The sequence below is a fragment of the Bos indicus x Bos taurus genome, chromosome 27 (assembly GCF_003369695.1).
Source record: "Bos indicus x Bos taurus breed Angus x Brahman F1 hybrid chromosome 27, Bos_hybrid_MaternalHap_v2.0, whole genome shotgun sequence".
NCBI classification, from domain to species: domain Eukaryota; kingdom Metazoa; phylum Chordata; class Mammalia; order Artiodactyla; family Bovidae; genus Bos; species Bos indicus x Bos taurus.
This window is the reverse complement of record NC_040102.1, coordinates 24,275,518-24,299,666: the sequence shown is the minus strand read 5'-3', so window position 1 is coordinate 24,299,666 and position 24,149 is coordinate 24,275,518. Positions and strand designations below refer to the sequence as shown.

General features: G+C 43.9%; 1 protein-coding gene across 1 annotated transcript in view; it reads left to right on the top strand.

Annotated features, from left to right (window-relative positions):
• Nucleotides 1–20,729: 20,729 nt before the first annotated feature.
• The window catches only part of LOC113884940 (low-density lipoprotein receptor-related protein 1-like), a 41,492-nt gene continuing 38,072 nt past the window's right edge, over nt 20,730–24,149 (top strand). The window contains exons 1-2 of the mRNA XM_027530046.1: nt 20,730–21,079; nt 23,922–24,035. Of these exons, the coding sequence (XP_027385847.1) occupies nt 21,013–21,079; nt 23,922–24,035 (181 nt within the window). The 5' untranslated portion in view covers nt 20,730–21,012. The remainder of the gene's footprint in view (nt 21,080–23,921; nt 24,036–24,149) is intronic.

Here is a 24,149-nt window from a genome sequence, read left to right as displayed (position 1 = left end):
AGGGATTCCTGCCCGCAGTAGTAGATACAATGGTCATCTGAGTTAAATTCACCCATTCCAGTGCATTTTAGTTCGCTGATTCCTAGAATATCGACATTCACTCTTGCCATCTCTTGTTTGACCACTTCCAACTTGCCTTGATTCATGGACCTGACATTCCAGGTTCCTATGCAATATTGCTCTTTACAGCATTGGACCTTGCTTCTATCATCAGTCACATCCACAGCTGAGTATTCTTTTTGCTTTGGCTGCATCCCTTCATTCTTTCTGGAGTTATTTCTCCACTGATCTCCAGTAGCATATTGGGCACTTACTGACCTGGGGAGTTTCTCTTTTAGTATCCTATCATTTTGCCTTTTCATACTGTTCATGGGGTTCTCAAGGCAAGAATACTGAAGTGGTTTGCCATTCCCTTCTCCAGTGGACCACATTCTGTCAAATCTCTCCACCATGACCCGCCTGTCTTGGGTTGCCCCACGGGCATGGCTTAGTTTCATTGAGTTAGACAAGGCTGTGGTCCTAGTGTGATTAGATTGACTAGTTTTCTGTGAGTATGGTTTCAGTGTGTTTGCCCTCTGACGCCCTCTTGCAACACCTACCGTCTTACTTGGGTTTCTCTTACCTTGGGCGTGGGGTATCTCTTCATGGCTGCTCCAGTAAAGTGCAGCCGGTGCTCCTTACCTTGGACGAGGGGTATCTCCTCACCGCCGCCCTTCCTGACCTTCAACGTGGGATAGCTCCTCTAGGCCCTCCTGCGCCCGTGCAGCCACGGCTCCTTGGACGTGGGGTTGGTCCTCCCGGCCACCGCCCCTGGCCTCGGGCGTGGGGCTGCTCCTCCCCGCCGCCGCCCTTGGCCTCGGGCTTAGGAGCGTGGGGTAGCTCCTCCTGCTGTCGCCCCTGACCTCGGACACGGGGTAACTCCTCTCGGCCGCCCCCCGCTGACCTCAGACGCGGGGTAGCTCCTCTCGGCCGTTCCTGCGCCGTCGCAGTCTGGTACTCTCGGCCGCTGCCCCTGACCTCGGAGGTGGGGTAACTCCTCTTGGCCGCCGCCCTTCGGGCATGGGGTCCTCCCGGCTTCTGCCCCTGACCTCGGACGTGGGGTGGCTACTCTCGGCCACGATTTGGTGTGCCGGTCGCAGCTGCCTGCGCGGAACTCCCTAAGTTTTTTTTTAGTAAAGTTCTCTCCTATTTTTGTCTGCTAACGGAACCCCAGCAGAAACAAACCTGTTCTTTTTTGCCAGCCTCCTCACCCTCCCTCACTGGCTGCCTCTTTATGGGGTGGGTTCCCTCAGCCCCCACAGAAGTCAGGTTATTGAAAACAACGGCCAGTTTTTGTTGTTTTGATTTGGTTCTGGTTTAGGTTTGCCCTGGTTATATCTGAAGATTAGTATTTGTTTACAGAACAACCACAAAAATTACTGCTACAGTGAAACGCAGACAGAGAACAGCAGTCTAGACATTCTTTTCTTGCCCTGATGCAAGAAATTTGCATCAAAGAAATTTACAATAAATTTGTTCTATGAAACTTATTAAGCTTCTTAGCCTACGTGTTCATTTATACAATCAGTGTAAATCGGGCCTCTTACAGATCTTTTTAAACTTCGGCATTCTATAAATCAAAAACCATACTGTTACAAACGTCTAAAGACACTCTCGAAAACCGACAACAAACGGATCTGAGAAGATGTCAGGTTAAGCCTCCATTTCTGGATCCTGCATCCCCCATCCCACCTTCTTGCTAGAGACACTCAACAGACAAGGTAAGTATAATATGCCAGCAGGTATCCATGGCTGGGGGCAGTGTCCCAGGGCGTGCTTTAAGGCAGGGGTCTCCAACCTCCGGGATCTAATGCCTGATGATCTGAGGTGGGCTGATGTCATAATAATAGAAATAAAGTGTCAATAAATGTAATGCACTTGAGTCATCCCGAGACAACCCCCCCACCCCGCCCTGGTGTGTGGAAAAATTGTCTTCCATGAAACCTGTCTCTGGTGCCAAAAAGGTTGGGGACTGCTGCTTTAAGGAATAGACATATTATCTGGGACCTTCTCATTAGGTACATTTCTTTCCAGTAGATCTGAGGCAAGGAATGAGATTCTTCATTCCACTCCCCCAACAACAAAAAGAAAGAAAGGAAAAAAGAAAAGAAAGGACTGGACGGGAGGAAGAAAAAACATCTGGTAAATGAAGTATGAAGTCACACTTTCCAAAATCGGACAGCTAATAAAACTAACAAAGTCTGATAACTATATCTTTCCCTGAGCCACGATCTTGCAGGACTGGGTGAAAAGCAGCAGAGAAAGAAAATTGCTGAGTAAATCAAGATCCATCTCTCATCAGGAGTACAGGAATGGAAGAGTGCTTGCAAGCTTGCCAGAGAGTAACCTGCTGCAGAAACATGAACAGCTGCCCAGCACTTTGATCACAGTGCAAACCCGCTGAGAAGGGTGTGCGGTAGGGATGCAGAGGGGCCCGTGGGCGTAAGGAGGCAGGACAGAGATGCCAGAGAAAGCAGGTACCGGAGGTGGGATAACAGCCTGGCGAGCACCTGATTGAACAAGCTGGGCAAAGGTTAGTACAGTGCAGAAGAAAGTTACTAACTGCTATCTTTCTTGTTAGAAACTTAATATGTGAACAGACTGACCCCAAACCAGAGGCTGCAGCTCTGCAGTCTTTATCTGTACGGCTGGTGGTCCCTGTTGGTGATGATTCTACGCTGACCTTTGCCACTACACTTTTGAAGATGAAGAATAATAACGGTAAGTGACATACCAATAACGGCTGTGCTATTTTTTTTTCTTGCTCTTTCCCTTTAAGGTCTCTACCCTGAGTCCCTGGGGTACACTCTTTGGGGAAACAGCAAAAGCAGTCAGGATGACTCATTTTGACCAGTGACAACAACATTTTAGAGGCTCGTTAGAAATGGAAAGTACATGTTAAATGGAAAGCATTAAGTGATACAAATTTGGGCAAGAAGTGCAATCAAATAGCTCCACGGAATGGAAGACTCCGCTAGAAACATGGTTCAAATCACCGGTGTAGAAGCGGGTTGTCACTTAGAATGGGACAAGGATAGCAGCTGCTAAAACGTCTCGTGTCACACCAGAGTACATTAGCAATCTGTTAATCCGATGGCCCAGATGGACACCAGCAAGGGAGGCTTGGAAAAGGTGATGCTCTGGTATTTATACTCAAACAGATGGATTCTTCCAAAGTAATTTAGTTGGCCACACTGCCAAATCAACAGCTATGAGAATTAACACAGATTGGGCTTGCTGCATAAATGGTCCTCTGTAGCAGCCTTCTTTCTCCTTTCAAATTGCTGCTTAAATTTCACCTCTTTTTAAATCTTTTCAGGATGATATCGCCTGGCATGTCATCATTCATCATTTCTTCCTTTTAGCTGTTGATACATACACAGATACCCATACAATTCTCTGATACCCAGCCTGCCAAAGGGTAAGGTGTTGGTGAATCAACTCACTGATGGAGATTCACTGTGCTTAAACATATATAAATTAGCAAATTCCAAAGTTAGAAAATAAAATGCACCTAACACCAAATCGGCTGATAAAAAACCCACTTGCCAATGCGGGAAATGCCAGAGACCTCAGGTTCGATCCCTGGGTCCAGAAGATCCCCTGGAGAAGATATGGCAACACACTTCAGTATCCTTGCCTGGGAAATCCCATGAACAGAGGAGCCTGGTAGGCTATAGACCATGGGGTCACAGAGTTAGACATGACGGAGCATGCACACACACACCACCAAATAAATCATTTTAGTATCAATTTTTAAAGCATTATGCGTCATCGTAATTTACCATATCATTATTATTATTTATTATTAACTGCACATTTTCCAACTTCTGTCAGCACCCAGCATTCACAAGTCACAGTATTTATTAGATCATATATATATATATATATATATATACACACACACATATACACACACACACACACACTATGCTGACTACACACTCATGTTCTCATTAGTCAATGGAGGGGGTACAGTCCATTAACCACACTATATTTCTTTAATACAAATTTATATGACCAAGTGGGATGAATTTATTCCAGGAATGCACGGTTGGTTGTACTGGAAACTCTTACTATTAGTATTATTTTTGGTACTCTGAGAGCCTGACATTAAGCTTTTCGATTGTCAGGCATCCACTTGGAAGGATGGTATCTCAACAAAACACATTGTCAAATACATAACCACACAGAGACCAGGCCACCCCACCCATGCAGCTCCCCTTTTTAGAAAGCACTCAGTGACTTAAATAACTGACCACTTGACTACTTTTCCGTTCCTGCACTTTAATTCCTCCTCATACATTTAAAATTCACCAATAAAGAATGAAGCCTCAAAACATGAGGCCCCCCCACTGCCAACCTCAATAAAGGCAGAACCCCAGGTCCACACTTGCTCTCTCTATCGAGACCTCACAGTGCCTCTGGGGCCTGTGAGAAACAAGCCTTGTTTTTTCCAAGTTCTCTCTCTGGTGGTTGTTTTGAGGTGCTTCCTGCAATCATAATAAAATCCACAAGGGCTGGTCCAGCCACACTTTGGCTGTGGTCTGGGAACTGTCCATGGGGGCTGCCAGTCACACAGCCCAGGTGAGTGCCCCAGGCATGTCTAGTCCATAGCATCACTATTAATAGGCTGAGACTGACCCCAAAATTGGTTTAACATCTGAAAAGTAGATCAACATAATGCACCATATTAATAGAATGGCGGCGGTGGTGGTGGTTTAGTTGCTAAGCTGTGTCAGACTCTTGCAACCCCATGGATGGTAGACCGCCAGGCTCCTCTGTCCATGGGATTTCCCAGGGAAGAATACTGGAGTGGGTTGCAATTTCCTTCTGCAATGTGAACGGAATAAAGGATCAGAATCACATGTTCATATTGATAGGTGCAGAAGAGGCACTTCACAGAATCTAAGTCCTTTTCACGACAAAAATGCTGAACAAACTAAGGATGAAGGAACTTTTGCGGGTGCATCATTATTTCATGTAATGGACAAAGGCTGACTGCCTTCCCTCAAGGTCAAAAGTATTTCTGGCTCCAGATTTCAAGTCCTAGGGGAGATGAATCAGCCAAGCTAGGTGCCCACTTTCTGCCAGGCTGGGGAGGACCAAAAAATAATCTGTCCTTGGGCACTGGTAGGAGGTGGGGACTGGGCTCCCACCAAGACCACAACAGGGAGGAGGTAATTCTCCACAAGGAAATTCAGGTGCTCCTGGGAAGGGGCCCAGACACCGAGTGGCAAAAACTCAACCCAGTTTTGCTTTATAGTAATAGTCAGGCCCTCTCACTCCTGTTCTATACCATCTCACAATATTTCAAAATATCTTTCATAACTCAAAATATTTCGAGGTCCTAATTATGAACATTGATGTTATTAAACAGTCTATGGCCCCACTGAACTGCATAGTAGAATATAGTTAAAATAGTATGTTTTGTATTATGTGACTTTCACCACAATGAAAAAAATATTAAAAAAAAAAATCTGTGGCCAGTGGGTTTTGAAATATATGTGGTTGCCGATTCTGGCCTCCAGACCATTTCTTTCCTGGCAGATTCTGCTTATGGTGGCTCCATGCTTCTCCTGGGCCCAGTGAAGGGAAGCCTGCAGCATGTGCGGGTTCTTTTGTCTTCAACTGCTGGACCACTGCCCCCATCTAATCAGAACTCCTAGAGCAACTCCAGCTGGGTCCCCTCTTAATGCTCTCAGCCTGGCCTTAGTTGGAATCTTTGTACTCCTACTTGAAGTGACAGTGAAAGTCGCTCAGTCATGTCTGATTCTTTGGGACCCCATGGACTATACAGTCCATGGAATTCTCTAGAATACTGGAGTGGGTGGCTTTTCCCTTCTCCAGGGGATCTTCCCAACCCAGGGATCGAACACAGGTCTCCCTCATTGCAGGTGGATTTCTTATCAGCTGAGCCACAAGGGAAGCCCAAGAACACTGGAATGGGTAGCCTATCCCTTCTCCAGGGGATCTTCCCGACCCAGAAATCGAACCAGGGGTCTCCTGCATTGCAGGTGGATTCTTTACCAACTGAGCTATCAGGGAAGCCAATGTACTCCTACTCAGAACTAGCTTTAGAATGCCAGCTTATCACCTCGAATGGCCCAGTCTCAACCAAGCTGCAGCCCTAATTCTCTCCTTCCTTCTTCCTCCCCAAGATGCTATGGAAAAGATGGCCAAGGTGTTGTCTCTAAATCACCGCTCCCAGGAAGTCTTGAGGAGGTTCCGAGCAGTCCTCCCAGAAGGCTACAAATTTACTATAATGACATTTCCATAACATGTTTACTTTTTGTCTTTTGGACTCTGAAAATTTTCTGCAGGTCCACTTTACAAGTCACATACAGAAAGAAATTCCACTAGAACTATACCTTGAATATTATTACACTGTTCTTTTGAACAGTTTAGGCCTCTCCCCTACTACCAAAGAAAATTGATGACAAACCTAGACAGCATATTAAAAATCAGAGACATTACTTTGCTGACAAAGATCCATACAGTCAAAGCTATGGTTTTTCCAGCAGGCAAGGATGGATGTGAGAGTTGGACCATAAAGAAGGCTGAGCGCCGAAGAATTGATGCTTTTGAACTGTGGTGTTGGAGAAGACTCTTGAGAGTCTCTTGAACTGCAAGGAGATCCAACCAGTCCATCCTAAAGGAAATCAACCCTGAATATTCATTGGAAAGACTGATGCTGAAGCTGAAGTTCCAATACTTTGGCCACCTGATGTGAAGAGCTGACTCATTGGAAAAGACCCTGATGATGGGAAAGATTGAAGGCGGGAGGAGAAGGGGACGACAGAGGATGAGATGGTGGATGGCATCACAGAATGAATGTGAGTTTGAGCAAACTCAGGGAGATAGTGAAGGGCAGGAAAGCCTAGGGTCCATGGGGTGCCAAAGAGTAGAACACGACTTAGCAAATGAACAACTACTACAAACTGTCCCAAAGGTTCCCTGGAACTTTCCTTGCTCTAGCCCATGGCACTTCATACCCTGGGATCTGCCCATTTGCCTAGCTTCATGGCTGTCCATCACCCGATGAGAACCCTCACTCCAGCCATTCTGCAGAGGCAGCAATTTCTCAGAACATGCTTCCAGGCCTTTGTGTTTTTCTATTGCCTGCCTGGAAGGTTCTTAATCTGCATAACATCTTTGAGAAATTTGCTCAGTGTCATGCTTTCTGTGAAGCCTGCCAGATCATGCCTCTCCCAGCCCCATCTCTGTCTCCTCCTCTTTGTTTTTACAGAACATCCACGTATCCCCCATCACACGTATCACACCAAACTGCAGTCACAGGGATGGGAAACCGTAGGGCATGTTATCTTAAATTATTTTGAATCTCCAGTGCTGGGTGCTCCTTAAAATTATGGAAGCGTCTACTGAATGGGGAGAAGGGTGGTGCACCTTAACATTATTTTCCCTTTAAATCAAAACGAGCTGAGAGTGAGTGCAGATTTATTACTGATGATAGTCATGAGACTTTTAATGAGTAATGATTTGTTTCAAATCAACTGAAGTCAAAGTATTTTTTAGTTTTTACCACACTTATTTTCCAGACCTGATCAGAAAGTTTAGGCATTAATTAAAAACTCAGGATTAAGGGGGGAAAAAAAAACCTCAACAGCAGATCATCAGCAGAAGTTTAACCCAATTTAACATTTGTTGTGTATATCCTGTATGCACAAATAGCAACCCACTCCAGTATTCTTGCCTGGAGAAGCCCATGCACAGAGGAGCCTGAGAGGCTACAGTCCATAGGGTTGCAAAGAGCTGGACATGACTGAAGCGACTTAGCACACATCCTTATATGCAAGACACTGGTTCAGTTTCACTAGACACTGAGTTTCAGAAAATCAGTGAAAATATAAACTTCCAAAATGAAAATACTTTCAGTTTTTCTGCATAGATTCCAACTCTAAGTGTCCAGCATTGCAAATTATGTTACATGGATTCTTCTCTCTTGTTTTGTTTATATGAGTTGAAATTTTGGGATATGACCAGAAATGCAAATGTCTTGTTAGCATATATATATATATATATATATATAAAAGAACAAATACAAAATTTTTTCTAGGCAGAATCCTGAACATGCAAAAAAAATTATCTACTAGAATTCTAGAGGCCCAGGGGCTAAAGTCTAGATTTTGGTTTTACATAGAGTTCCAATTCAGAAGGGCATTCATTTCATGACATAGCTATATTAGGGTTCTTCAGAAAAACAGGTACCTTCCTTCATAGCTCAGTCGGTAAAGAATCTGCCTGCAATGCAGGAGACCTGGGTTCGATTCCTGGGTTAGGAAGATCTCCTGGCAAAGGAAATGGCAACCCACTTCAGTATTCTTACCTGGAGAATCCCATGGACAGAGGAGCCTGGCAGGCTACAGCCTGTAGGATCGCAAGAGTTGAACATGAGTTAATGACTAAACTATTACTACTAGAGAAACAGAGCCAAAAGGATGCATTTAGATCTATGTGCGCGTGCTAAGCCACTTCAGTCATGTCTGACTTGGTGACCCTCTGGAGTGTAGCCTGTCAGGTCTTTCCATGGGATTCTCAGGTAAGAATACTGGGGTGAGTTGCCATACCCTCCTCCATGGATTTAGATCTGTAAGAAAAAGTTTATTATGGGAATTGGCTCACATGATTATGGGGGTTCAGATATGGTATGAGATGCCATTTACAAGCTGGAGAACCAGGAAAGTCAATGATATAATTCAGTCCAAGTAAGAAGGCCTGAGAACTGGAGGCCTGCTGGTGTAACTGTCCGAGTCCAAGGCTTCTGATGCTGGAGGGCAGGAGAAGATGGACATTCCTGTTCAAGGAGAGCATGCTTATGCACCTTTCCTCTGCTTTTTTGTTCTATGGGGTCCCTCAATGGACTGCGGATGCTCACCCACATGGGAGATGGTGGATCTTCTTTACTTAGTCTACTCATTCAAATGCTAATCTCTTCGCTTCTGGAAACACTCTCAGGGACACACCTGGAAATAATGATTTCTCAGCTATCAGGACATCTCTGAAGCAGTCAAGTAGACACACAAAATTAACCATCACAATTGATCAGGAAGCCCCACTAGGAGATTGCAAGATGTGCCTTGTTGGGCCACACCAAAGGTCAGTTACACATTTGTACACCAGCTTCTGGAGCACCTGGGCTACTACAAGTGCCCTCAACGGGAACAGAACAGTTGGCTCCTCTGTTTAGAAGTCATTTACTCACACGTTCACTCACTCACTCACTCACTCACAATCACTGATTCTCTATCATATATCAAAGATGTGTTAGATACTGGAGCTCAAAGATTATTAAGACAAGGTTCTTGCCTTGAACCTCAAGGGTATTAGGGTACAGAAGTATAAAAAGAAAGAGTGCGAAATAACATCAGAAGCAATGGTAGCATGACCCCGTAAAAACTGCCAAAGAAAGTCTTTCAATATTTTGAGTATATTGCTTATCATGTAATCAAAGAAATGTTTATGCAATTAAGGTCTTCATATCTCAAGAAATATACTATATCTAATATATACTTAATATTAATAAAAGTCAATGTGTTTTTATAGCTTTAGTATATATGCTGTACTTTGAGTATATATCCTTTTTTAGTATATATCCTTTGCTTTTTTTGCTTTTCCACGTCGACTGCTTTATTTGGTAGCATAGAGAGAAGATACCAACTGTTACATTGCTTACAGGCATATTAGCATATTCTCTGATTACTTTCCTTTTTGTGTGTGGGGGCTCACGTGGGGTCTTGGTTCCCTGACCGGAGATTGAATATGTACCTCCGGCACTGGAAGTGCAGAATCTTAACCCCCGGACCACTAGGAAAGTCTCTCATTAGTTTCAGCATAACTTAATATTTATTAAGTTTTATGAGTGTAGCAAATATTTTCTTTATTTCTAATACATTTTATTACACTGCTTATTTTATCTTCCTGCATTAGCTAGGATTTCTAAGACAATGCAAAATAATCATGGAAGTAGAGCATTAGCATTTCATTGTTTATTATGATGCTGGCTGTTGTTTTCATTTAGTCCTATACTCCTTGTGAAGATTTCTCTGTTCCTATTTTACTTATACTTGTAAAAACTTATGAATGGCTGCTGAATTCCATTGAGCTTTTGAGCATATATTTACAAATTATATGGATAATATAGTATTAATCCTTTAGTATTTAAGTTAATTAATAAACTTCTTAATGGTGAATCAACTTTGCTTTACTAGAATAAACCCTACTAGCTATTTAGTATTATGTTCCTTTAAACTACTTGACATAATTTCATTTAATTATATTACTACTTAATTTTTGCAGACTTTTACCTTCATTTTCATGTGTAATGCTCGTCTATTATGAAGAATTAAAAATTCTTCATAATTCGCTAATTATGCTAATCCCATAAGACAAATTGGCACTATTTCCATATTTTTCTCTGATGTGTAATTTTTGTTACAGATTGTCTCAGTAGTTTTCAAATTATTTATCCTTTAAAGGTGAGCTAGGATTCAAGTTAAAAAAAAAAAGTCAACCGAGCCTAATCCTTTAAAAAACAAAAAACCATCTCAAGTATAAGATCAGATCAGATCAGTCACTCAGTCGTGTCCAACTCTTTGCGACCCCATGAATCGCAGCACGCCAGGCCTCCCTGTCCATCACCAACTCCCGGAGTTCACTCAGACTCACGTCCATCGAGTCAGTGATGCCATCCAGCCATCTCATCCTCTATCGTCCCCTTCTCCTTCTGCCCCCAATCCCTCCTAGCATCAGAGTCTTTTCCAATGAGTCAACTCTTCGCATGAGGTGGCCAAAGTACTGGAGTTTCAGCTTTAGCATCATTCCTTCCAAAGAAATCCCAGGGCTGATCTCCTTCAGAATGGACTGGTTGGATCTCCTTGCAGTCCAAGTGACTCTCAAGAGTCTTCTCCAACACCACAGTTCAAAAGCATCAATTCTTCGGTGCTCAGCCTTCTTCACAGTCCAACTCTCACATCCATACATGACCACAGGAAAAACCATAGCCTTGACTAGATGAACCTTTGTTGGCAAAGTAATGTCTCTGCTTTTGAATATGCTGTCTAGATTGGTCATAACTTTCCTTCTCAGGAGTAAGCATCTTTTCATTTCATGGCTGAAATCACCATCTGCAGTGATTTTGGAGCCCCCAAAACTAAAGTCTGCTGCTGTTTCCACTGTTTCCCCATCTATTTCCCATGAAGTGATGGGACCAGATGCCATGATCTTCGTTATCTGAATGTTGAGCTTTAAGCCAACTTTTTCACTCTCTTTCACTTTCATCAATATGCTTTTTAGTTCCTCTTCACTTTCTGCCATAAGGGTGGTGTCATCTGTATGTCTGAGGTTATTGATATTTCTCCTGGCAATCTTGATTCCAGCTTGTGTTTCTTCCAGCCCAGCGTTTCTCATGATGTACTCTGCATAGAAGTTAAATAAGCAGGGTGACAATATACAGCCTTGATGTACTCCTTTTCCTATTTGGAACCAGTCTGTTGTTCTATGTCCAGTTCTAATTGTTGCTTCCTGACCTGCATATAGGTTTCTCAAGAGGCAGGTCAGGTGGTCTGGTATTCCCATCCCTTTCAGAATTTTCCACAGTTTGTTGTGATCCACACAGTCAAAGGCTTTGGCATAGTCAATAAAGCAGAAATAGATGTTTTTCCGGAACTCTCTTGCTTTTTCGATGATCCAGCGGATGTTGGCAATTTGATCTCTGGTTCCTCTGCCTTTTCTAAAACCAGCTTGAACATCTGGAAGGTCACGGTTCACGTATTGCTGAAGCCTGGCTTGGGGAATTTTGAGCTTTACTTTACTAGCGTGTGAGATGAGTGCAATTGTGTGGTAGTTTGAGCATTCTTTGGCATTGCCTTTCTTTGGGATTGGAATGAAAACTGACCTTTTCCAGTCCTGTGGCCACTGCTGAGTTTTCCAAATTTGCTGTCATATTGAGTGCAGCACCTTCACAGCATCATCTTTCAGGACTTGAAATAGCTCAACTGGAATTTCATCACCTCCACTAGCTTTGTTTGTGTTGATGCTTTCTAAGGCCCACTTCACATTCCAGGATGTCTGGCTCTAGGTCAGTGATCACACCATCGTGATTATCTGGGTCGTGAAGATCTTTTTTGTACAGTTCTTCTGTGTATTCTTGCCACCTCTTCTTAATATCTTCTGCTTCTGTTAGCCTGAACATTATTAATTGGAGACAGTTCAATATTTGGTTACATAGCAAATTGCCAGCCACAGGCATTAGTTTCTACAGATAACCCCCAGTCAATAATGTGTTAAAATATACCTGTTTCACTTAAGAATGTATTTAATGATGTAGTAAAAATTATTAACTTTATTAAATTTTAACCCTGAAGTGCATGGCTTTTTAACACTGCTACTACATCAGGACAGCACAGCACACAATATACATGGGAAGTTTGCCTAAGCCCTTCTGCTGAATGTCAAGATTTGAGGAGGAAAAAAGCTTGTGCACTTGCAAGCATACCTAGCCACTCTTTTCACAGAATATCATTTTTACTGGAAAGAATGACTGATAGACATCTGGTTATTCAGATTTGTGTGCTTGGCACACATGTTTCTCAAAAAACAGAATGTGTATGTGTCACTTTAAGGAAAATGACAGTTTTTTTCCCAGTGATAGAATTTGAGCTTTCAAGGGAAAATTAGAATTTTCAAAAACTTGAATCCATCATCATGAGCTTGATAGCTTCCCAACAGTTAACATCACTACAAATGTCATCAGAAATTATTTTAACAAGTTCAATTTTCAAAATATTGTGCAGTGGAAGGTGTCAACATTTGGAATATCAGCGTAACTTAATGAACCAATATTTTTCAAATGAGCAAAGTATGAAGTTACAGTTTTGCATGGTTAGAAAATCCACCCACAGTATAAAACAGGCCGGTAGATTTTAATAAGGACAGTATAAAATGCTCGTTGATGTGGTTTCAGATTTCACATTACAGCTAACCTTTAAGAAATTTCGTAAGTGTTGGTATATACATATTACCAATAGATACTAATTGGTATCTATTCATAGAGCTGACATAACCCACAAACTAGATGGCTTAGAAGAACATAAATGTATTGTGTCACATTGTGGAAGCCAGAAGTCTGAAGTTAAGCAGGCACGAGCTCTCTGAAGGCTCCATGAGTGGTCCTCAACCTTCAGGATCTAATGCCTGATGATCTGAGGTGGAGCTGATGCAGTAATAACGGAACAAAGTACACAATGAATGTGACATGCTTGAATCATCTGAAAACCATTCCCTGCAATCCCAGTACGTGGAAAAATTGCCTTCCGTGAAACCGGTCCCTGCTGCCAACAAGGCTGGTACTGCTGCTCCAGAGGAAGAATCCTTCCCTGCCTCTCCTAGCCTCTCGTGGCCCCAGATGGTTCTCGGCTTGTGGCAGCCTAATTCCCGTCTCTGTCTCTCCACCTTCTCATAACCTTCTCCCTGTGTCTTTTTCACTTCACAGTGTTTTGTTGTTGTTGTTGTTTTGTATGTCTGTGTCTGAAATTTCTTCTTATCAGCACACCAGTCATAATGTATTAGGAACCACTCTAATGCCCTCGTCTGAACTTGATGAAATCTGTAGAGAACCTATTTCCACGTAAGGTCAACATTCTGAAATCCTGGGAGTTAGGACTTCCTTTTTGGGGGGAAACACTATTGAACCCATAACAGTATCAAAGAAGAATATTTGCAATGATCTGAAAAGGCTTGTGAAATATTTCTGTGTCCAACACATATCATTGTGAGGCCAGATTTTCGTCTTATACAGCAACCAAAACAACATATCATAACAGATTGAATGCAAAACCACATATGAAAATATAGCTGTCTTCTATCAGTCTCATTAAAAAGATTTGCAAAAATTTAAAATCCTGCCACTGTCCTAATTTTGTTTGTAGTTTGGGAAGTGTGATTATTTTTCATAAAAATATGTCATTTATGTTAACATGTAATCAATTTACTGTTCTGTCTGAATTAATCATGTTTAAAATTCTGTTTTAATATATGATATAGAAAATATTGATAGGTACAGGGAAATACTTTACCTCTTTGGTACCTAAAAACCTCTTTGGGTGAGGAGGTGTCTTTAATAATTTTATGAGTAGTCTTTACTTAAGGGCTAGTGGCCTTGTAGGCATCTACAGAATGTTCCAGGTGTTCAACAACTGCTCCAATGTCTTGAACCCTTTCAAGGTCAGGAGTTGTTCAGGTTATAACTAACTCTTCAGTGGTCATTCTTCATATGGACCCACAGAATCTCACTGTGTACAGGGCCAGCTTAGAATTCAGCCAGTGAACCCCTCTGCAGAAACTTTTTCTGTGTGGAGCCCTACTCTCCAGCACTCGGCTCCCCACAATTCAGCTGCGTCAGGCTCCCAGGACTCTGATCTGTCCCTCTGCCCCCGAGACCACCTGTTTCCCCTCCCTTTGCAGGTTTGGCAAATGCCTCCAGGGAGAATGCTTTTCTCAACCTACGTGTTGAGTTTAGAAGACAGAGCACAAGATAGATTGCTTTCATCATTAGGCCTGTTGTTCTGCTTTGGGGTCAACTACACATACCACTGCCCCTCTGAATCATTTCTGGAATGTAAACCTTATTGCTTTTGTTCCCTGATGTATCCTCAGGACTTGAATAGTGCTTGGAACAGAGGAGGTGTTTGAGAATTTGTTAAATGAATTCAATGAAGGTGTGAATTTTCATGCTTGTCATATAGGACTTGCATGAAAATATTTGAGAGAGAGAATATAACGATTTAAAGATAACCTGCTTAGTGGCTAAGTCGTGTCTGACTCTTCCATGACCCATATGGACTGTAGCCCACCAGGCTTCTCTGTTCATGGGATTTCCCAGGCAAGAATGCTGGAGTGGGTTGCCATTTTTTTCTCCAGGGGATCTTCCCAACCCAGGGATTGATCTCTGCATCATCTCCTGCATTGGCAGGGGGATTCTTTATAGTTGAGCCACCAAGGAAGTCCAAAGATAAAGAGGAACCTATTTGAAATCACTTATTTCTATCACCTGTGTCTGTGGCATCCTCAGAGGGTATGGGTTAAGAGCTGATGTTGGCTGTATCCGAGCATCAGCTCTTAACCCATACCATCAATAAAGGTGCTATTTCTGTGTGCATAAAGTCTTGTTTAGCTGAGACTGGAACCCAGGTCTTTCATACCCCCATCCCAAGTACCTTACCACTAGCTTCAATGCCTCTTTGAGGACCAGTGAGGAAAACTGGTCTATATTCTTATACTTCTGTGTCACCGAACATTATTAAGCATCTCAAATAATCTGGTTCCAAAGTAGGAACATTTCAGCAGAAATTGATACATCTTAGATTTTTGTTAAAAGCAGAAGGGTCCTTTTAATTGGCTTATGTAATCAGAGCCTACGATGACTTTAAAGTTCCATAGCATATGGCATTCCGATATCTTCCAAGTGTGGTTTGATGGGACCAGCAGCGAAAATGAAGAGGAGGTATGATTTAAAAGAAAGCTGTTGGAGGACTGTGTTGCAAATAAAACCTAAGAAAGCACTTTGCAATTCGATTTTCTATTTTTTTTCCTGGTGTTTTATTGCTGCCTTTCATTTGCAGACACTATAAATGTTCCCTGCCAGTTTCCATCTAAATTCAAACCTCATCGTGTTCTCTCCAAGAATCTGACACTTACTTCTCCTGGTAGACTGGAAAGAAGGAATGTCACAGCTGAGCTGAGGAAGGGGGTAGGAGGGCAGTCTGAGCCTCCCTGGCATGTGTCACACAGTCTCATTTTTATCCACCATCTCAATCCTAAATGGCAGCATTTGGGTAAAATGACCTCTGAATTCTTCCAGTCCTTTAAGTCTACCACCCTACAGGGATTATGTGTGACTCTGATTCAGATTCATTACATTTGATACACGTCTACATCCAACTTCTTTGGATGCGGACCATTTTAAAAGTCTTTGTTGAATCTGTTACAATATTGCTTCTGTTTTATCTTTTGATTTTTTTGGCCCTGAGGCATGTGGGATCTTAGGTCCCTGTGGAGGGTTGAACCCTCACCCTCTGCCTTGAAAGGCGAAGTCTTAATCACTGGACCACAAGGGAAGTCCCCCAACTGTTTATTAAAGCATTTTCCTCCCGGCTGTGACAGAGGCTAAAAGGGGAAGAGTGTTTTTCAGGACTTCTGTGCTGCTACTCAGTATTAACAGTGTGCTGATAGCCAGCTAAAGAGGACGGCTGTCTCAGCTGTCATTACAGACCTGGGTCAAGAAGGCCTCACTGCCCAAGTGGGAAGACAGGAGGCAGCAAGGGGTCCATGCAGGCAGGAGCCCAGAGGTTTGCAGTCATAGTGTTGCCCTCCGTTTGTGGCCCTCAAACCCTTGCTTTTCCAAAGTGAGGTGTGAGGGCAACCGACAAACGCATCACCTAAGAGTCTCTTAGATTCTCAGGCTCCTCCCTGGACCTGCAGGAGCAGAGTCGGCTTATTTAGGCGGTTTCCAGGTGTTTTGTGGACACATAAAAATCATACCAACCCACTCTCCCTCTCCCCCCAAAAAACCTTAGGAGGTGAAAGTTCTAATATGTTGAGAACTATAAAACATGAGTAAAGGCAATCAAAGATGATTCAAAGAAATGGAAAGATATTTCATGCTCTTGGATTTGGAAGACTATTGTTAAAATGGTCATACTACCTGAAGCAATCTACAGACCTAATGTGATCCCTATCAAATTACCCATGACATTTTCACAGAACTAGAACAAATAATCCTAAAATTTATATGGAACCACAAAAGACCCAGAATGGCCAAAGCAGTCCTGAGGGGAAAGAATAATGCAGCAGGCGTAATCCTCCCAGACTTCAGACAATAGTAAAAAGCTACAGTAATCAAAACAGTGTAATACTGGCACAAAAATAGACACATGAATGAATGGAACAGAGAGGCCAGAAATAAACCCACACACCTATGGTCAATTAATCTTCAACAAAGGCGGCAAGAATACACAATGGGAAAAAGTCTTTTTAGCAAGGGGTGCTGGGAAAGTTGGACAGTCAATGGAAATCATTGAAGTGAGAACACATACACAAAAATAAACTCAAAATGCCTTAAAGATTTAAACATAAGACATGACATTATAAAACTCTTAGAGAACAAAGGCAAAACATTCTCTGACATAAATTATACCAATGTTTTCTTAGGTCAGTCTTCCAAGGCAATAGAAATAAAAGTTAAATGGAATCTAATCAAACTTACAAGCTTTTGCATAGCAAAGGAAACCATAAGCAAAATGAAAAGACAACCTACAGGACTGGGAGTAAATATTTGCAAACAATAGACTGACAAGGGCTTAATTTCCAAAATATACAAATGGCTCATACAACTCAACAATAACAAAAACCAAATAGCCTGATTGAAAATGGGCAGAACTAAATAGACATTCCTCCCAAGAAGACATACAGATGGCCAACAGGCACATGAAAAGATGCTCAACACTGCTAATTATTAGAGACATGCAAAGCAAAACTACAATGATGACACCCTGTGATAAACTCTTCTCTCTTGACTGGGCTCCCAGGGAGGTGCTCCTGATCCTGTAAACCCCCAGGAACTTGTTCACAGTCTTGCTCATCTATCAGTGTGTATCTGCTAAGACCCTCTTGTTCCCACTCCCACCAGCATGGTGGCAAGCATTTTCTTTATTGATTGTTCTGAGAGGCAAAGTGGCTGCTTGAACAGAGCCAGAAGCCAGATCCGCCTGACACCCTAAGAATGCAGGGGCAGTAACTGGATGAAGGATGCAGAGTCTGCTTGAGTCATCCCGCTCCTCTGACATATACAAGCTCATCCTTCTTAGCCTCTTGCCCTTCCTGGGGTCTTATGAGGCCTGACTACTGCCCAACTAGGCCTAGATGCTTTAGCTCTGCTACTGCTAAGTCACTTCAGTCGTGTCCGACTCTGTGCGACCCCATAAACGGCAGCCCACCAGGCTCCCCCATCCTTGGGATTCTCCAGGCAAGAACACTGGAGTGGGTTGCCATTTCCTTCTCCAATGCATGAAAGTGAAAAGTGAAAGTGAAGTCACTCAGTCGTGTCTGACCCTCAGTGACCCCATGGACTACAGCCTTCCAGGCTCCTCCATCCATGGGATTTTCCAGGCAAGAGCACTGGAGCGGGGTACCATTGCCTTCTTCTGCTTTAGCTCAGAGCCTTCTAAGTCCTAGAGGCTGACATGTCACCCAGGGTCCAAGATCGGTTCCAAGAAAGTCAGGCCTGTTTCCCAAGAAGAGGGGGCCACCTTCCCAGCCCTGTATGGGAGCCCCACAGCCCCAATGCCATCTTGTTTGATACACAGATACTATAGGCTTTTTGTTATCTTTCTTATTGTTACAGTGTTTTTTAACACAATGAACACACTATTTTTTTTATTACTCATTTGATTCCTCAAGTTTATTTCAGCAATCACTTGGACAGTCAGTTTGTGTGAAAGCTCCCCTTTTCAGATATATTTTCCATTTGGCTATACACAACATATACCTTGGCAAGAAATACAATTCCAAAATCATTCACGTAGCATGAGTAATAAATGTGAAATGTATTTTTAAAGTGTTAAAAAAGATAGTTTGAATTTCAAAAAAAGAACTACAAAAAGGTACCACTTCACACAAGTCAGGATGGCTATCATTAAAAAGTACACAAATAGGGCTTCCCTGGTGGTCCAGTGGTTGAGAATCTGCCTGCCAATGCAAGGGTCATGGGTTTAATCCCTGCTCTGGGAAGATCCCACATGCCATGGAGCAACTGTGCGACCGTGTGCCACAATTAGTGAGCCTGTGCTCTAGAGCCCGGGAGCCGCAACCACTGAGCCCACGCGCCCTAGAGCCCGAGGTCTGCAACAAGAGAAGTCACTGCAGTGAGAAGCCCGCACACCACAAACGGAGAATGGCCTGCGATCTCCACAAATAGAGAAAGCCCGCAAGCAGCAACGAAGACTCAGCACCACCAAAAATAAAAAAAATAAATCTTAAAAAAAAATAAAAGTCCACAAATAACAAATGCTGGAGAGGGTGTGGAGAAAAGGTTACCCTCCTACACTGTTGGTGGGAATGTAAGTTGATGCAGCCATTTATGGCAAAGAGTATGGAAGTTCCTCAAAAAACTAGAGTTGTCTTATGATTCAACAATCCTGCTGCTGCTGCTGCTAAGTTGCGTCAGTCGTGTCCGACTCTTTGCGACCCATAGACGGCAGCCCACCAGGCTCCCCCATCCCTGGGATTCTCCAGGCAAGAACACTGGAGTGGGTTGCCATTTCCTTCTCCAATGCATGAAAGTGAAAAGTGAAAGTGAAGTCGCTCAGTCGTTCCTGGGCATATATCCAGATACGACTACAATTCAAAAAGATATATGTACTCCTATGTTCATAGTAGCACTATTCACAATACCCAAGACATGGAAACAACCTAAACGTTCAACAGATGAATGGATAAAGGAAATGAGGTACATATATATGATGGAATATGATTCAGCCATAAAAAAGAACAAAATAATGACATTTGCACAACCCAGCAGGACCCTATGCGGCCTTCCCAGACCAACTACCCCCACTCTCATGTCCTCAGCCTGCTTTTTGTCTGCAAAAAAAACCTTCATTCAAAGAATAAATTTAATCAAAGAAGTGAAAACATTCAGAAAGAAAGGGAAACAATGAAGCAAGACAAAATAATAGTAGTTTAAGCATTAAACAAAATCAAGGACCTTTAGTTTCTCAAGGGCTAGAGAGACTATTCTGAGCCATGTGCTCTGAGTTGTTTTGCAGATACTAAAAGGGCCACCAGGTGGGAAAAGTTAACTATTCATATGTTTCCCATAAGCAAGCAGATGCCAGATCAGTTGCACCCAGGTTAGTGATGTTGACTCCTGATTACCTTACCATTAGCCAATTAGAAGAACGTCCAGGAGCTGATAACACACCCTACAACCCGCCTCCCTCACTGTCTTTAAAACCCTTTCCCTGAAAGCCTTTGGGAGTTTGGATCTTTTAAGCACTAGCTGCCCTGGACGGCTTGCTTGGCCCTGTAATAAAGGCTCTAAGGGCCTTTACCACCACCAGGTGTTTGAAATTAGTAGATTGCCTTTACTGCCCTGGGGCAAGCAGACCCGAGTTTGGTTCAGTAAAATTTGCAGCAACATGGATGGAACTGGAGATTATCACACTAAATGAAATAAGAAAGAAAAAGGCAAATACCATATGATATCACTTACATGTGGAATCTAAAATATCACACAAATGATATCTGGGAAACAAACAGGCTCACATGGAGAACAGACTTATGGTTGCTAAGGGGGAGCGGGGTTGGGGCACGATGGAGTGGGAGTTTGGAGTTAGCAGATGCAAACTATTATATATAAAATGCACAAACAACAAGGTCCTACTGTGTAGCGCAGAGAACTATATTCAGTATCCTCTGCTAAACCGTAATGGAAAAGAATATAAAAACGTATATGTAACTGAACCACTTTTCTGTACCGCAGAAATCAACACAATATTGTAAATCAACTATACTTAATTTTTAAAAACCAAAGTTTGAAAAGCCTTAAGTATGGTCGACCATCCCTACCTTAAGTGTGACAAGGACCTTGAATCATCTGAGCGTCTGCTGTCCTGCTGCAGGAGGGGCGCGAGGGTGCCAGGCACTCACAGTCACCGAGCACCTCCGGGGGAGACGCATGCGAGGCGCCCTGGCTCAGTATGCAGCCCCACTGCGTCCCCGCTGCTCTTCTCGGAGATCTGGAGGCGCCAACTCCCCGCACACCCCGCCCACAGCCGCCGGCGTTCCCCTTGAGGGGCGGGAGCGCGAGTTAAAGCCTCCTGGGCGCCCGGGGCGCTCCGCCCGCCCGCGGCATCAACGCGCAGCGCGCCCGGGTCCCTGCGCTGTCCCCTCGCGGCCATGGGACTCCAGACGCTCCTTCTGCTTTTGCTTCCCGTGCTGGGCGGCCTCGGGGGCTCCACGACCGGTGAGTGGGGCCCCCGGGGAGGGACGTTGAGGGGCGGAGGCAGAGGAGAGCTTGGGGCGCCCTCGCTAGGTGTGCGCCGCGTCTCCCCGGTCCTGCGGTGACCTTTTATCCGGGAGGGCGAGGCTGGACCATCTGGAGGGGCCCCTGTTTCTCAGCCCTTAACTCTTTAACAAGCCCGCTGGGTAGGTTGGCTCAGCGGACCAATGGATTGTCTTGATCTCTCTGGCCCTCAAGCCTCAGGGTAAGGAAGCTCTCTCCGCACCTGAGTGCTTGGCACACCCTCCCTCCTAGGTTCTTTCTTCCCGGAGCGTCCCGGGGACTGGGATTGGCTTTCTAGCCCGGGTCTCTGATGCGCCCGCCGCCAAGGTTTAACCAGGCAGCAAATTTAGCCTCTTGGAGGCCCGAGACCTTGGGAGGAGATGCTTCTCTCTACCAACAGCCGCGGGGGCGACGGAGCCTGGTCCTGAGGTGCAGTTAGCAAGCAACTTGAAGCGGCACTTGTTAATACCACTTAGATGCAGGCGGACCGCAAGGCAGAGGAGAGCTGAGTCGGGTCCCAGGGTGACCGAGACACCCTCAGCTCCCGTAGGGTCGGTGGCTGGTGACTTAGCCGGTGCAGGAGCTGCCCAGCGTTTGTCAGACCACCTGGCCTACGGGAGTGCATCTCTCCTGACAGGTGCTCCTGATTGGCCATCAAGGATGGAGGTAGGCTTTACATCAATTGTTCAAGTACGCAGGCACTTTCTTGGTCAAGATACTGTGAACTGGTTTGCAGGAGATGGCCCTTCATCTCTGAGTTGTTTGTCTTCCAGGAGAGATTCTAACGCTCAGGGTTTTCCCCTAACTTTGTGGAGGGTCTCTCTTGTGGCAGGAAGCCCTTCCACGTGTGTGGTCTGTCTACCCCACTCCTGAAATGGGATTTAAAGTTACTTGCCTTTTTCACTAAGCAGCGTTTCCCGAAGCCTTCTGGTGTGAAGACATCTTTATGACGTCTGTTGTAGAACAGTGTGATCTGCTTTGTATATGGTACACAATATACTTTGTATATTGACAGACTATGAGAAAGCTACTGTAAATTTAATATGTAATTAGATTAGTAAAGTTTAAATTTATTCACAGCAAGCATGTACCTAAATTTGAAAAGTCATGTTTGAGACTCATCTACAGATGGTGTGCAGAATCCATGTGCACACTGGGTCTCCAGACTGAGAATCCCCAGGGCAGAATAGTGTTCTAGGTGGGACTCGCCTAGCAGTGTAAGTCTCTGAGGGTTGACTGCAACCCTAACTGGGATCCTTCTGGAAGGATCTGCTAGAAGAGGTGGCAAAGGAGCCCAGGAGCATTTATTTGCTGGGTTTATGCCAAGTGATTTTGTGCTCATTTAATCCTTGAATTTTCCTCTTAGTACTACTTATTCACTATCTTCACTTTATAGACAAGAAAAACTGAGGCAGTAAGCCTCCCAGGATGATATTGTTAGTGAGTATTCTAACCAAAACTCCAACTGAGTAGCCTGACGACTGACCTGGGATACATCTTAGGGGTTGCTGACCTTACCTGCTCTCAGATGGATGGTTTTGGTCCAGTTAAATGGCATCGCCTGGATAGTGTGTGAGTAGCTGGCAAAGTTGTGAGCTATTCAGTAATAACCAGTTCCTTCTGAGTCTTTCAGTTATAATGCAATTTATAAGCCAGCATTTTAAAATCAAACATTGAGTAACTATGCTAAAAGCACTATCTTAGATGGATATAAGTAAGGCTAAGGTCTGGTCCTTACCAAAGAAGGTGAAGTCTATGCAGTGGGCTTCCATTGTCAACTCCCAACACATGGCTTTGCACACAACTTTCCATCCATGTGCACACATTGTCCCTGGGGTAGGACTGCTGGGTCTTCACTGTGTCTTGCAGAAACTTCTACTGAATGGGCCATGTAGTTTATGTTTTCTTGGAACCAAGGATTGACTTTTTCTCTTTGAAAGTTAGGACAAACAAGTAAACTAAATACAGTCAGCCTTTCCAGTGTTTTCCTCTGAGCACCAAATCCATAACAGACTTATATTTGACCATTAATCATTCAGAGTTGATAAACTCAAGTTCATCATGTGAATAAAACTGATAATATAAATCAATGCCCTGCAAATAACCAAAAACTTAAGTGTATGTAACCAGGCTGCTAGAAGCTTATAAAGATGCCATGTAGGACCCCAAACCCTGACTTCACTTGAAGTTATATCTGCTGCTGCTGCTGCTAAGTCACTTCAGTCTTGTCTGACTCTGTGCAACCCCATAAACGCAGCCCACCAGGCTGCCCCGACCCTGGGATTCTCCAGGCAAGAACACTGGAGTGGGTTGCCATTTCCTTCTCCAATGCATAAAAGTGAAGTGAAGTCTTTGCGACCCCATGGACTGCAGCCTACCAGGCTCCTCCGTCCATGGGATTTTCCAGGCAAGAGTACAAAAGTAAAGTATGGTCAAGTGCTTTGAGCCCAAACCTCTAAATTTGCAACTCTTCATACTCTGAGTTTTTAAGACCAAATCACACCTGGAGGAAGTAGTCATATCTTGTCAAAGCACAAGTCTGAGCCATTCTAACAGGACAACAAGGAGGCAAATGACAGCCCTCCAGCAGCAACTCCACAGCGTCAGAAAGAATGGTCCCCAAGGATCATCACTGGTGAAATCGCATGGGTTTTTAGGGTACAGAACTTGCTAGCATTCTCCTCAGTAGTAGTCAGAAAGGTCTTCCAAAGAGAACACTGACTTCAGCTTATCATGAAAAGGTCTCCTGGACCCAAGGAAGCCGGGAAGTCTGATGGCTTTGCTTCTTGGTCATCCAATGCAGATGAAATGCAGTGTCATGCGACGAGGCAAGCTGCATGTGGTGGGAGGTGCATTCCTGTGGCCTGGCTCTGCAACGGAGAGCGCGAGTGCCCGGATGAGGCTGACGAGCAGTGCGGTAAGCGGTCTCCCAGCTGTGCTGTGTTATGTATCGTGCACTCACCTACACCTGGTCCATAGTGCTACATGCCTTGTTGACAGTTCTCTCGGTTTTTCACCCTCTTAGGAAGTG